Source organism: Euleptes europaea, chromosome 8 (assembly GCF_029931775.1).
Source record: "Euleptes europaea isolate rEulEur1 chromosome 8, rEulEur1.hap1, whole genome shotgun sequence".
NCBI classification, from domain to species: Eukaryota; Metazoa; Chordata; class Lepidosauria; order Squamata; family Sphaerodactylidae; genus Euleptes; species Euleptes europaea.
The window spans coordinates 16,603,437-16,617,258 of NC_079319.1; the positions used below are offsets into that span (position 1 = coordinate 16,603,437).

The 13,822-nt window shown below is 44.9% G+C and overlaps 1 protein-coding gene across 1 annotated transcript in view; it reads left to right on the forward strand.

Annotated features, from left to right (window-relative positions):
- Nucleotides 1-11,560, forward strand: part of EXT1 (exostosin glycosyltransferase 1) — a 292,727-nt gene extending 281,167 nt beyond the window's left edge. Inside the window, exons 9-11 of the mRNA XM_056854327.1 lie at nucleotides 6,231-6,391; nucleotides 8,761-8,932; nucleotides 11,271-11,560. Coding sequence (XP_056710305.1) covers nucleotides 6,231-6,391; nucleotides 8,761-8,932; nucleotides 11,271-11,456 — 519 coding nt within the window. The 3' untranslated portion in view covers nucleotides 11,457-11,560. The remainder of the gene's footprint in view (nucleotides 1-6,230; nucleotides 6,392-8,760; nucleotides 8,933-11,270) is intronic.
- The last annotated feature ends 2,262 nt before the right edge of the window (nucleotides 11,561-13,822 follow it).

The following is a 13,822-nucleotide window of genomic DNA, read 5'->3' on the forward strand; positions in this document are numbered from 1 at the left end:
TCCTGTATCACACACTGGCTAACCAGATGCCTTAGAAGCCAATCCCCACCCTGATACTGCCTCCTCGCATCGACATTCAGGGGTTTGCTTTGTGAGGACACGGAGGTTCCCTTGAGTCATCATGGCTAGTAATAGAGTTCTCTTCCATGAATCTGTCTAATCCACTTTTAAAAGCCATCTCTGGTAATGGCCATCACTACATCCACTTGTGGTGAATTTCACAGTTTAATTACTTTTTGAGTGAAGAACTACTTAATTTTGTTTGTCCTGAATCTACTTCCCTTCAACTTTATTGGGTGCCCCCAAGTTTTAGTATTATGGGATAAGGAAAAAAGCATTCTCTGTCCACTTTCTCCACCCCACACATAATTTTATAATCCTCTACAATGTCTCTAGCAAAATGCTCCAGTCCCTTGATCATCTTGGTTGGCCCTCTTCTGCACTTTTTCCAGCTCTGTTATATCTTTTTGGAGATAGGATAATCAGAACTGTACACACAATCCAGTTGGGGCTTCAACATAAATCTATTCAAGTGTATTACAATACCGGCATTTGTTTTCAAACCCTCTCTTAATAAAATCCAAGCATTCAGTTTGCCTTTTTCACTGCTGCCTCACACTGAGTAGAAGTTTGTATTGAAATATCTGCTGTAACCATAAGATCTTTTTCAATCTTGGTCTTAGCCAGCTCAGAACCAATCAGCATATATTTAAAGTTAGATTTTTCTGCTCCAACATGCATCAGTTTGTGCTTACTTACATTGCACTTTGTTTGCCTCAGTTGTTGCTCACTCACCCAATTTAGAGACATCCTTCAGGAGCTCTTCATAATCTGCCATGGTTTTCACTATCATGAACAATTTGCAAATTTATTGCATAAGTCATCACATAAATATGAGTCGCGAAATTAGTGTTTTTCTTAGCGTGGAATTCAGATTATTTCTCAGCACTTTTTAAAAAATAAACAAGTTTATCCAACCCTGTCTTATGCCTCCTCCGCCCTTTACATAGCAGCCTCACTGCTTGTGAAGCAAACATTCCCTCACCTATGCCTATGTTTGATTTCTGTGTCCCTCCCTCTCACGTACGAGAGCTGAACCCCGTCTGTCCTTAAATTGAAGGAGATTCCTTGTACTTGAGACTTCAGAACCTTTGTGCCAAGAGCGAGATTGTGTTCAAGGAAAAAGCCACAGGGGGGAAAAAAACCCTCTGTAGAAAACCAATTTTTACAACTGGGATGAGTATTGATTTCTAGCACCTCTTCCCGCAAAGAGAAGGGGAAACTGGCGACCGTTGATATAACAGTGCAATATATCGGAAATACATTATTAATGGCAGCTGTGGAAAAGCTTTGGGTCTTTATTGTCTCTTTCGATTTCAGCGCTCTCCTTTTCCTCTTCCTTTGCTGCTTCCCCCCCCCCAAATCCTCTCCTTTAAACAGACAATTCTCCTTTAGAATTGTCAAGCTCTGTTGCTTTCGAGATAAAGCCCTTGTTGTTTCCAAGAGGGCGGTTGCCCTATTCAGCCGAATGGCGCTTCCGACCGTGCAAATGCGTCAAAGATCCTGTTGGCTCTCTCTGTATCTGGGGGGGAAACACTAGGAGCACACTATCGCGGTGTGTGCTTTCCCAGTCATGATTCAAGGTGCTCGTCCTAACCCGTTTCCTTTCTCCTGGCCCACAGCAGTGTGGTTCAGCCAACATTCTTGGAACGGCTAATCCGAGAGAATGATATCCACGGGCAGACTGGGAAGGCAAAATAACCACGCCTAGTGCCCCCTGCGGCATTACAAGTCAGTGCTGCAGACACCCTTCTGCCCGGCTGTGCCAGCCATAGGCATTGGCTGACCCACTGCCCCCTCCCGCCAACTGTCAGCAGCGCTGACTGGGGAGCAGACCTCAGCCATCATTGCTGAGGAAGGCCTTGAATTAAATGGCACGGGCAGAGTTGCTGAGGCTCAGTTCTGCTGGCTGCTCATCGCCTTCTAAAGCAGTAGCCCGCCGGGAAATTTCCCGGTACATTAAATGGTCGATTCTGCCCCGATGATGGTGTTGTTTATTTATCCAGCATAGTCAATGTGTCAGCTGCTTTATGGAGCACAAGAAAAGTGGTCCCTCCCCTTCAGATCTTACAGTCCAGAACTTGACATCAGGGCGATGACAAAGAGGTGCCAATATGAGTATAAACAGGAAGAAAGCACATTCGTTCCTTTGGAGAGCCCGCGTGGCATAGTGATGAGTGTGTTGGGCTAAGAGCAGGGCAATTCAGTTTCAAATCCCTACATGGTCACGTTGGGTGACCTTGGGCCAGTCCTGTTCTCATGGCCTAACCTACCTCAGAGGGTGGCTGTTGATAAAGGGTGAGTAGGGATGACCACGGGAGGGGCTGTGGCTCAGTAGTAGAGCATGTGCTTGGCATGCAAAAAGTCCCAGGTTCAGTCTCCAGGATCTGCAGTTAAAAATGGACTAGGCAGTAGGTGTTGAGAAAGACCTCTACCTGAGACCCGGGAGAGCCACTGCCAGTCTGAGAAGACAATGATGACCTTGATGGATCAACGGTCTGATTCAGTGCAAGGAGCTTTGAGTGAACACATGAAGCTGCCTTATACTGAATCAAACCCTTGGTCCATCAAAGTCAGTATTGTCTGCTCAGACCGGCAGCAGCTCTCCAAAGTCCCAAGGTAGAGGTCTTTCACATCGCCTACTTGCCTAGTCCTTTTAACTGGAGATGCCAGGGATTGAACCTGGGCCCTTCTGCATGCCAAGCAGATGCTCTACCATTGAGCTACAGCCCATCCCCATGTTCAGAAGTCACCCTGAGCTCCTTGGAGGGAAGGGAGGAGTACTAATGCCTTATGAAGAGAGACTTAGGGAGTTGGGTTTCTTTAGTTTGGAGAAGAGAAGGTTGAGGGAAGACATGATAGCCATGTTTAAATATTTGAAGGGATGTCATGTTGATGAGGGAACTAGCTTGTTCTCTGTTGCTCCAGAGACTAGGACACGGAGTAATGGCTTTAAACTAATAGAAAAATGATTCCACCTAAACATTAGGAAAAACTTTCTGACGGTGAGGGCTGTTCGACGGTGGAATGTGCTGCCTCGGAGGGTGGTGGAGTCCCCGTCTTTGGAGGTCTTTAAGCAGAGGCTAGATGGCCATCCTGGGGCCACTGGGGATGTGGGGAGAGGTAGTTGTTAATTTCCTGCTTTGTGCAGGGGGTTGGACTAGATGATCCTGGTGGTCCCTTCCAAGTCTATGAGTCTATGATTCTAATATAGATAGAGAGTGGCTCATTCTTAGGCTGAGTTTCAGCAGGGTTTGTCCCAAAAAGCTCCATTAAAAAGGTAGGTATTTGAGGAGGGCTTTGGGGGAAGTTCTGACCCAAGGGTTTCAATATAGAGGATATTGATCCAGTACAGGAGGCTTAACTGGAAGACCTTCCAATGTTGCTTAGCATCAGGACTGTGTATAGACTGTGTATAGGGAGGGGCCGTGGCTCAGTGGTAGAGCATCATCTTGGCATGCAGAAGGTCCCAAGTTCAATCAGTTAAGGGACTAAGCAAGCAGGTGATGTGAAAGACCCCTGCGTGAGACCCTGGAGACCCGCTGTCAGTCTGAGTAGACAATACTGACTTTGATGGACCATGGGTCTGATTCAGTATAAGGCCATCGAAGTCAGTATTGTCTGTTCAGACTGGCAGTGGCTTTCCAGGGTCTCAGGCAGGGGTCTTTCATATCACCTACCTGCCTAGTCCCTTTAACTGGAGATGCCGGGGATTGAACCTGGGACCTTCTGCATTCCAAGCAGATGCTGTACCACTGAGCTACAGTCCCTCCCTTATAAAATAGCCTTGCAGCACCTCCTAAATACTAGTAGAGATGGCACCCCACATACACCCTTTTACATATATGTCATCAGGAAGCCCATTCTATAGGGCAGGAGCTATGATGGAAAAAACACAAGCTGTGGCGGACAGGTCATCTTAAGCAGGGGATGGCTTGCAGCCTAAAGAAGAGGAGGAAGAAGAGTTGGTTCTTATATGTCTCAAAGTGGTTTACAATCACCTTCCCTTCCCCTCCCCACAACAGACACCTTGTAAGGTAGATGGGGCTGAGAGAGTTCAGAGAGAATTGTGACTGGCCCAAGGTCACCCAGTAGGCTTCATGTGGAGGAATGGGGAATCAAACCCAGTTCTCCAGATTATAAAAACCAACTCTTCTCCTTCTTCTACATCCTCTAGCAGTGAATTCCACAATTTAATCACTCATTGAGTAAAGAAGTATTTCTTTCTCTCTGTCTGGAACCTATTACCCATCAATTTCACTGGCTGCCTTCGAGTTCTAGTATTTTGAGAGAGGGGGAAATAGTTCTCTCCACCCCGTACGCAACATTACACTTCTGTCATGTCACCCCTGAGTCCCATTTTTTCTAAACTGAAAAATCCCAGACTCTTGCATCTTTCCTCATAGGAATGGTTCTCCAATGGCTTCATCATCTTGGTGGCCCACTTCTGTACATTTTTCCAGCTCTGCCATTTAGTTTTTGAGATACAGCAATAAGAACTATGCGTAACATTCCAAATGAGGCTGCACCGTAGCTCTATACAAGGGCATCACAATATGGCCCATTTTCTCTTCAATCCCTTTCCCAATAATCTCCAGCATGGAGTTTGCCTTTTTTTTCACCACTGCCACACACTGAGTCGACATTTTCATTGAGCTACCCACTATCACCCCAAGATCTCTTTCAGTCTTAGCCAGTTAACCCCATCAGCATATGCTTAAAGTTGGGTGGTTGTTGCTGTTTTGTTCCAGTGGGCATCTACTTACATTTACCAACACTGAACCTCATTTGCCAAGTTGTTGTCCATTCACCCAGTTTAGAGAGATCCTCTTGGAGCTCTTCACAATCAAACTCAGTTATTTTACTTTATTATATTTATTTATAGCCTGCCTTTCTCGCTGAGACTCTAGTCAGATTATGCAATCAAAAACAATATAATCAGACAGCCTAAGACATCCAATAAACAATGCGGAAGAACTAAAATTACAAAACAGAAAACAATGCAACAGAAAATTTTAAAAAATGACGGAATGAAATTGCAGAAGTAGAAAACAATGCAGTAAAGTAATACATTAATAGAATCATAGAGTTGGAAGGGACCACAAGGGTCATCTAGTCCAACCCCCTGCACAATATAGAAAATTCACAACTACCACCCCCCTACACATCCCCAGTGACCAGAAGATGGCCATGATGCCTTCCCTCTCATCATCTGCCTAAGGTCACAAAATCAGCATTGCTGTCATATGGCCATCTAGCCTCTGCTTAAAAAGCTCCAGGGAAGGAGAGCTTACCACCTCCCCAGGAAGCCTGTTCCACTGAGGAACCGCTCTAACTGTTAGAAAATTCTTCCTGATGTCTAGACGGAAACTCTTTTGATTTAATTTCAACCCGTTGGTTCTGGTCCAACCTTCTGGGGCAACAGAAAACAACTCGGCACCATCCCCTGTATGACAGCCCTTCAATACTTGAAGATGGTTATCATATCCCCTCTCAGTCTTCTCCTCTTCAGGCTAAACATACCCAGCTCCTTCAACCTTTCCTCATTCGATAATCAGCGGAACAGAGGGGCTGTGGCTCAGTGGTAGAGCATCTTCTTGGCATGCAGAAATCCATGGCAGTCAGAAACTGGAGAGGAGAGAAACCCTCAAGCGGAGTAGGAACCAGTTGCCAATGGAGGCATTCTCACCCTCCCTCTAATGATCTCATTGATCGCAAATGGAAGCCGGACAGAGGGGAGTTCTCAGAGGCCTCTTTATTCTCCCCCACTTAATTAAAACAATGACACTTTCCCCCACAGAACTGAAGTAGCGACTTTTTGATTATTTCCCATACACTCGCAACACACTTGCAGCCACACACACACACACATTCCCCACTAGTTGTAAACTTTTGCTTTGCAAAAAGTCAATCCTACAAAATGTTAATGCGATTCTCTGGAGCTCTAGACTCCCGTTAACAGGAAAACATTAAAATGTGCATAATTACAGGGCAAAATGTCAAGCAGTCAGTTTAATTTACTGATGAATACAGAGAATTAATGTTTTGCAACAGTTCCAAGATTGCAAATTATGAATTAGTGGAAAGGTAATATTTTGTTTTGCTGACATTTTTGAGACTGTTTGATTACCGCTTGCCATATTATGGGTGTTTGGTTTTTTCGCCTGCAGGTGGATTTTGCCTTTACGGTTTGGCAGAGCTTTCCGGAGAGAATTGTGGGCTATCCTGCCCGCAGCCATTTTTGGGACAACACCAAGGAGAGGTGGGGCTACACATCCAAATGGACTAATGACTATTCCATGGTATTGACCGGAGCTGCTATTTACCACAAGTAAGAACTGGGAAGCATCACTTATATTTAAAACCAGCTGTATAGGCTCAGTGAGGGGAAACTCTTAAAAAGGATCTCAGCTATACTCCTAAATTCACTTGGAGAATCTAGATTTAATGAACGTTGGGGAGGGGCTGTGGCTTAGTGGTAGAGCATCTGCTTGGCTTGCAGAAGGTGCCAAGTTCAATCCCCGGCATCTCCAGTTAAAGGGACTAGGCAGATAGGTGATGTGAAAGACCTCTGCCTGAGACCCTGGAGAGCTGCTGCGGGCCTGAGTAGACAATACTGACTGATGGACCTTGATGTAGTATAAGGCAGCTTTATGTGTTCATGTGTTCAACCTTGTTGAAATGATTCTTAGGAGCATACCTGGATTGGCTATGGTAAAATGTAATACCAAAACTTGGTAGAAAGGAAACAGGACTGACACTTTAAACACAAGAAGGGCAAGGAAAATCTAAGATACCACATAATCTTTCTGGTTACCATGCTTAAAGAATGCTGTGATTGCCCAGGATGCACTGGAAAGTGGTTCTTGAGAGTGGTGCCTATGAAACCTGATGGTGATTGGTGGGAAGGAAAAAAGACCCTTCACACGCTCAGAGGTGTTATTGCTCTGCTGTTAAAACAGAGGTCTTTAGGTGGAGCCATGGATTACTTTAGGCCCTGAAAATATGTGTCCACCTCTCTTTTCTTCTTCTCTTCTTGCTTTTTTTTTTTTTTTTTTGTAAAAACTTGTTAAAACACCAGTGGGAGACTTGAGACAGAACTCGTTTTTGAATTTCTGTTTAACTGGATAATTACTTCTAATCCACAGTTTAAAGATCTGGCAATCATTATTGTGTGTGTTGGGTCTCTTTGAAGTCAATCTCATTTTGAAAGCCATCTAAATGTTCTCCATCTCTTGAATGGAGGCATGGAAAACTTCAAAGAAGCCCCAAAATTCTTCAAACAGTCTCAGCTAGAGAGCCCCCTTGGCGTTTGAAGAGTGTGGTCACATGCCAAGCGAGTCAAGACTTCGGTTGGCTGACCATCAAAGATACCTAACCAGTCCCTTCCCAAGAGCTGTGCTCCTGTCTGTGCCTCAGGATTGTTCGCAATTATTTGTGTGGAGATTACAGAAGAGAAGAGGTGCTGAAGGGAACTTCATCTTGATGTTTAAATAATTTGTTAACAGTCTTCAGTCTCTCCCCTTCCCCCTTTCAAGAAGGAAACAGCTGTGGGCAGAAAAAAGGGTTTTGTCAGATCCAGCGCTCAGTAACTGGAGAGGCAGATATTCAGTAGTCATTCCTTGGCCAAATCCATTCCCTCCAAAACAATTCCTGCAGGCATCACTCTTAATTGGCCTTTTTAGACCTGTGAGCTCTGATTGGGCTGAAAGGTGAGCAGGAAGTCACACATGGAGCTGCCTTATACTGAATCAGACACTTGGTCCGTCAAGGTTAATATTGTCTACTCAGACTGGCAGTGGCCCTCCACAGTCTCAGGCAAAGATCTTTTCCATCACCTACTACCTGATCATTTTAACAGGAGACACTGGGGATTGGACCTGGGACCTTCTGCATGCAAAGCAGAGGCTCATTGAGCCACAGCCCCTCCCCAAAGTCATATTCCTCTCCCCTCCAGTATAGGAACAATGTGTGTGGGAGCCATGGTTGGGGAGACTTCAGCCATAATGGGTAGGGCAGGGAAGGTGGTTTCAGTTGGGAAAAGAAGGGGAACCCGCAGGAACCTGCAGAGAACCTGTGTCTGACCAATAAAAGCCCACAGCCGGGGCTTTTAATAATCCTGAAGGAATATATGCTCTTTGACCTCAAATGATTTAAGGGACACCTTATGGATTGAGATAGACTAGTGGGAAGAAAATGATTAAATGTTGTAGATTTTTAGTGAAACATGGCCTAGAGCAGTTGTTCTCCAATGCTGCACCTGTAGATACCATGGTGCTCATTTGCTTATTCTACAAAGGTCCTCTTCCCCAAAGCAGTGAACCAATTCTGGCTTTTCTCCAGTTTTCTCCAGTAGAAGGCTCCAGGTTTGGTGCCTCCTAACTTTCTGCTATTGCTCCTCCACCCATGGCGAGAATTTTTTTATTGGACCCATCTCCCATGGGCAGCCATTTTGTGTTGCTGTCCACTACACTCTTTCTAAATTGTCCACAGGCAGAATGGGATTGTTGACCCCTGGTCTAGAGACTCAGGAGTCCCTTGCCTTTACTAACCTTCTGCCCTTTTGCCAGTAGTAACTTCAGAAACTGTCAAGCATGGTCTGCCTGGTTGACCAGACTGCGAGAATCTCTTTTCGCCTGGTTTCTGTACTGCCTCCGATGCATAAGCATCCTCACTAATTATATGTTGCCATTTTCCCAGATATTATCACTACCTGTACACGCATTACCTGCCTGCCAGCCTGAAGAACATGGTGGACCAACTGGCTAATTGTGAGGACATTTTAATGAATTTCTTGGTGTCAGCTGTGACGAAATTGCCTCCAATCAAAGTAACGCAGAAGAAACAATATAAGGAGACCATGATGGGACAGGTATGTGTCACCTTTTTCAAGCTAGGCTTTTCTTTTTTCCCCAGCCTACTGTATGCCCATATTGAGATTTATAAATCATTACCCCTCAATGCTTTGCCTTTCTAATGAGTGGTATTTCCACTAGTTCTGGGATACATTCAGTAAAGCCAAAATCAATGGACTTTAAATTTTGACAGCAAAATAGTTTATTCTTTAGCTTTCATTTTTATGGCCTTTGAAGAAGAGTTGGTTTTTATATGCCAACTTTCTCTACCATTTAAGGAAGAATCAAACCGGCTTACAATCAGCTTCCCCTCCCCACAACAGATACCCTGTGAGGTAGGTGGGGCTGAGAGAGCTCTAAGAGAACTGTGACTAGCTCAAGATCACCCAGCTGGCTTCATGTGTAGGAGTGGGGAAATCAACCTGGTTCACCAGATTAGCATCCACCACCCATGTGGAGGAGTGGGGAATCAAACCCGGTTCTCCAGATTAGAGTCCACCTTTCCTAACCACCGCTCTTAACCACTACACCACACTGGCTCTAATGAGTGGCATTTCCACTCGTTCTGGGATGCATTCAGTAAAGCCAAAAGCCATGGACTTTAAATTTTGACAACAAAATCGTTCATTCTTTATCTTTCATTTTTATGGCCCTTGGGGGGGAGTATTCACATGCGTAATCAATTTCAGGTGACGGACCACTGCTGACAGAACTTGCATTTCCCCCCCTCCCCCCGACATCCATCTTAGTGCTGTTCCTTGGAGTCAGTTCACACATTCAGCAGCCAGTCAGCAAGTGTGCTGTGTTCAAATGCAGGAAATTGAAAAGTTGTACATATATGTGCGAAATGGCCTACGGATGTGTTGAAGGTTGATGGTAGCTGATAGTTAACAGGTGATTGTCTTCTTCCACCCCATCTTGCCTGCCATATTACTCTTGGGTTGTGGCAAGATCCGGGCTGATTAATAAAATGGTAACTTAGGAGAGTCGTTTCACACACCCAAATCACCATACGTTAAACTTCAGCCACCACATAGTTGGCATATGAAATCCACCCTAAAACACATTTTTTCAAAAAAAAATACAAAAGTTCTCGCTACGAACACTATACAGTTCATGCATGGGAGGAAGGGCAAGATAAACATTTGGTAGGCTACTTATGAGTCTGAATTAAGCACCAGCTCTTTAAAAAAAAACAAAAAAATGTTAATAAACATGAAATCTCTCTGCAGTTCCAAAATAACCTGACATCGTCATAATCCGAGAGAAGGAATGTTCTCCCGCTGTGCTGCAACAGATGCGATCTTCTATTTTTGAAATGCTTATTTCAAGTCACTTCCATGAGAACAGGCATAGACAGCTTTAAAGAGGGATTAGACAGATTCGTGGAGGACAGGTCTGTCAGTGGCTACTAGCCATGGAGCCTAAAGGGAACCTCCATGTTCCGAGGCAATAAACCTCTGAATACCAGTGCCAGGAGGCAACATTTGGAAAGGGCCTTGGTCTCTGTGCACTGTTGTTGACCCACCCAGAATAACTGGTTGGGCCCTGTGTGAGACAGGATGCTGGACTAGATGGGACCACTGGTCTGATCCAGTGGAGCTGTTCTTCTTTTTCACTAGTGGAAAAGCTGGATGTATGCAATCTTTAGAATAATTTATTCCTAGTTGACCGATACCCCTCTGTTCACGTAATGCAAGCTAGAAACAACCTGTAGGAGAACCAGTTCCAGCAGCATCTCAATTTAGGCAGTTTTCACTGTGCCGAATATGTACAAGCCAGTTGCAGCGGCAAACAAATATTCGGCACAAATCCATGCATTATGCAAGGGGCAGAGTATTACCAGTGACCCCATGGCCTTAAACTTTAGAGAAACCCTCTTTCATATTATCTTTTTCCAATTTGGCTAGTTTCTAGTTTGGATTTTTGATCCAGCCCATAATCCAGCCATCAATCCAGCTGTTTAATAATACAGTTTTAAGTTTGGTAGTGCCAGACCTCGGTTTTTTTCGTCCTGTAAGATTTTGAATCTTACTCTGGGTTTTTTCCCATTCTAGACAAACTTATTCAGTTGACTCTGCCATCACGCCAAGGTTTTTCCTTCAACTCCAAATGGAAGCATTTGAAATTTTTTAAAAAATCAATCTTAGTAGTACATTCATCATAATCGTAAATATTCTTCCCAGCCAGGAGATGTTTAGCTTTTTTCATTTCTCCAAATCAGATTCTATATTCTGCCAAATTTCTTTAGAGTTGTCCTTAAATATAGTCTGATTTTGTCCGGCAATTTTTATTCCCAAAATATCTTTAGAGAGGCTCTCCATCACCTGACCCGTCATTTTATTTCTCTTCCAGACTTCCAGGGCTTCTCGTTGGGCCGACCCAGACCACTTTGCTCAGAGGCAGAGCTGCATGAACACGTTTGCCAGCTGGTTTGGCTATATGCCGCTGATCCATTCTCAGATGAGGCTCGACCCCGTGCTCTTTAAAGATCAAGTCTCCATCCTGAGGAAGAAATATCGAGACATTGAACGACTCTGAGGAGCCCGGCTGCGGGTGGGGGAGAGGGGGGAGGTGGGGTGACCGGACTGTTCCCCCCAGCCCAGTGCAAATCCACTGACTCTTGGAACCAGCCTGTACCCAGAACAAACAAACAAAAAAAACCTTTTGACATGGCCGTTGGAAAAGCCACCGAAGTGCTGGCTCAAGGGAAGCGCGTTGTGCTGGACTGCTTCGAACCACCTTGCAGGGCTGCAGGTCGCTCAAGACTAGGTTGTGTACAGTTTCATTATGGAACATTAAATAATTATTTTTTGAAATGATTGCTATGCAGGTTTAAACTTTTTTAATGATAAAAAAACCTATTAAAAACAGAGTTCTTTCTTTAATCAGAATTGTGTTAATTGTTGTGAGTGTCCAATGCAACAACTTGCTGGGTGGTGGTTGTTTTTCCCCAGAAAGCTTTTTGTTAAAAGAGAAAAACATCATCTAAACAGTGGGGGCAGGTACTTCTATTTCTGTAAGCCAAAGAAAACAATTCCTTTTAATAGATCCAGAGCCAAAATAGATAAATGCCTACATACAGAAGGTGCTTAAAAATGCAACGGGATCGGTCAAAACATCAGTGCCCCAAAGGATAAATCGACTGCTGCCCAACCGCTAACAGAAACAAGCCCTGTCTGTTCCTTTGTAATTCTAGTAACACTTTGTTTGATTCAGACTGGGGGCGGAGATGGTACCAATGGCAAAAGCAACTTCTGCTACTTTCTTGGTGAGAGGATTGGACTCCCAATGTTGGCACTTTGAAGAGGATTCTACAGGAAGGAACAGGTCCTTATCCCCTTGCTCAAAACAGGACAACGGTGCTTCCTTGGTGGCCAGTGTGAGGGGGATGCAGGTTCCCACTCAACTCCCTACTGCCAGCTGGTTTTTAAGAAGAAGAAAAGAGTTGGTTTTTATACCCCATTTTTCTCTACCTTTAAGGATAGAATCATAGAGTTGGAAGGGATCACCAGGGTTCTTCAGATTAGAATCTGATGCTCTTAACCACTATACCTCGCTGGGTCTTAGATATCACACCTCCTACAAGCAATGATGCTTTTGCTTTGGGCCTGTGAAGAAAAAGTCTGTGCTGCTGCTTCACCTCTCAAGAGCCCTACGCAAAGGGAGAGGGTTTATCCCTTTTTCGGCAAGCTTGTTTCTTTCACACAGGCTTCTGAGAAGGGAGGTTCAGCCTCCTCTCTTGACAGGTGTCTCAGACAAAGTGAGAGGAGGCTATTTGCTCACCTCCTTCTTGAGCCAGAAGAAGAGGTGGGGGATGGTGGTCCACCCTTCCACCTCAAGCAAGAAAAGGGCTGGCTTGGACCAGTCCTGGAAAGATTCGTTCTCAGGAAGCTACAAGAGGGCTATCTTGGACCTTCTGGAACTTTATTTCTCAGAGTCATGAGGCAGAGAAAATCTGAAACTATATCCGGGCAATTAATGGCCTCCCTGTTGATTGGTCTTGGGCATATAGATGAGGCTTGCTCAGGAGCCTGCTTCCTCCGTTAAGTAGCAGTGCTGCCTTCCTTTCCCCATGCTAAGGTAGGGTGGTGTAGAAGCTCAAGAGCCTTCTCTCTATAGGAAGATCTTCTAGGATTTGGGCACTTACACTCCAGTCTGAGCTGGAAATAAGCCACACTGAACACAGTGGGGCATTTTTTGAGGCCACTGCACACCCACACATCATCGGAGTTTGCACCATTTATTTATTTGTTGAGTTATTTACTTCATTTCTACCTTGCCTTTCCCCCAATGGGAACCCAAAGCAGCTTACATCATTCTCCATTTTATTCTAACAGCTGGTAGGTTCATAGAATCATAGAATTGGAAGGGACCACCAGGGTCATCTAGTCCAACCCCCTGCACAATGCAGGAAATTCACAACTACCTCCCCCGCACACCCCCAGTGACCCCCTACTCCATGCCTAGAAGATGGCCAAGATGCCCTCCCTCTCATCATCTGCCTAAGGTCACAGAATCAACATTGCTGACAAATGACTATCTAACCTCTTCTTAAAAGCAATAAGAGGGCTAGGTTAGTCTGTGAGTGTGTGACTTGCCCAAAGTCAACCAGCAAGCATCCATGGCAGACTGGGATTCAAACTTAGATCTCCCAGATCTTCATCCAACACTCTAACCACTACACCACCGGCTCTCCCTACAGCAATCTGTCGGAGTGGGTAGAGACAACACCAGACCCCGCCTCCTCCATAGAGTCCAATTGCCAAAGTGGCCAGTTTCTCCAGGGGAACGGATCTCTATCAGCTGGAGATCAGTTGTAATAGCAGGAGATCTCCAGCTAGTACCTGGAGGTTGGAAACCCTAGTGACTAGCTCATGGTCACCCAGCTGGCTTCATGTATAGGA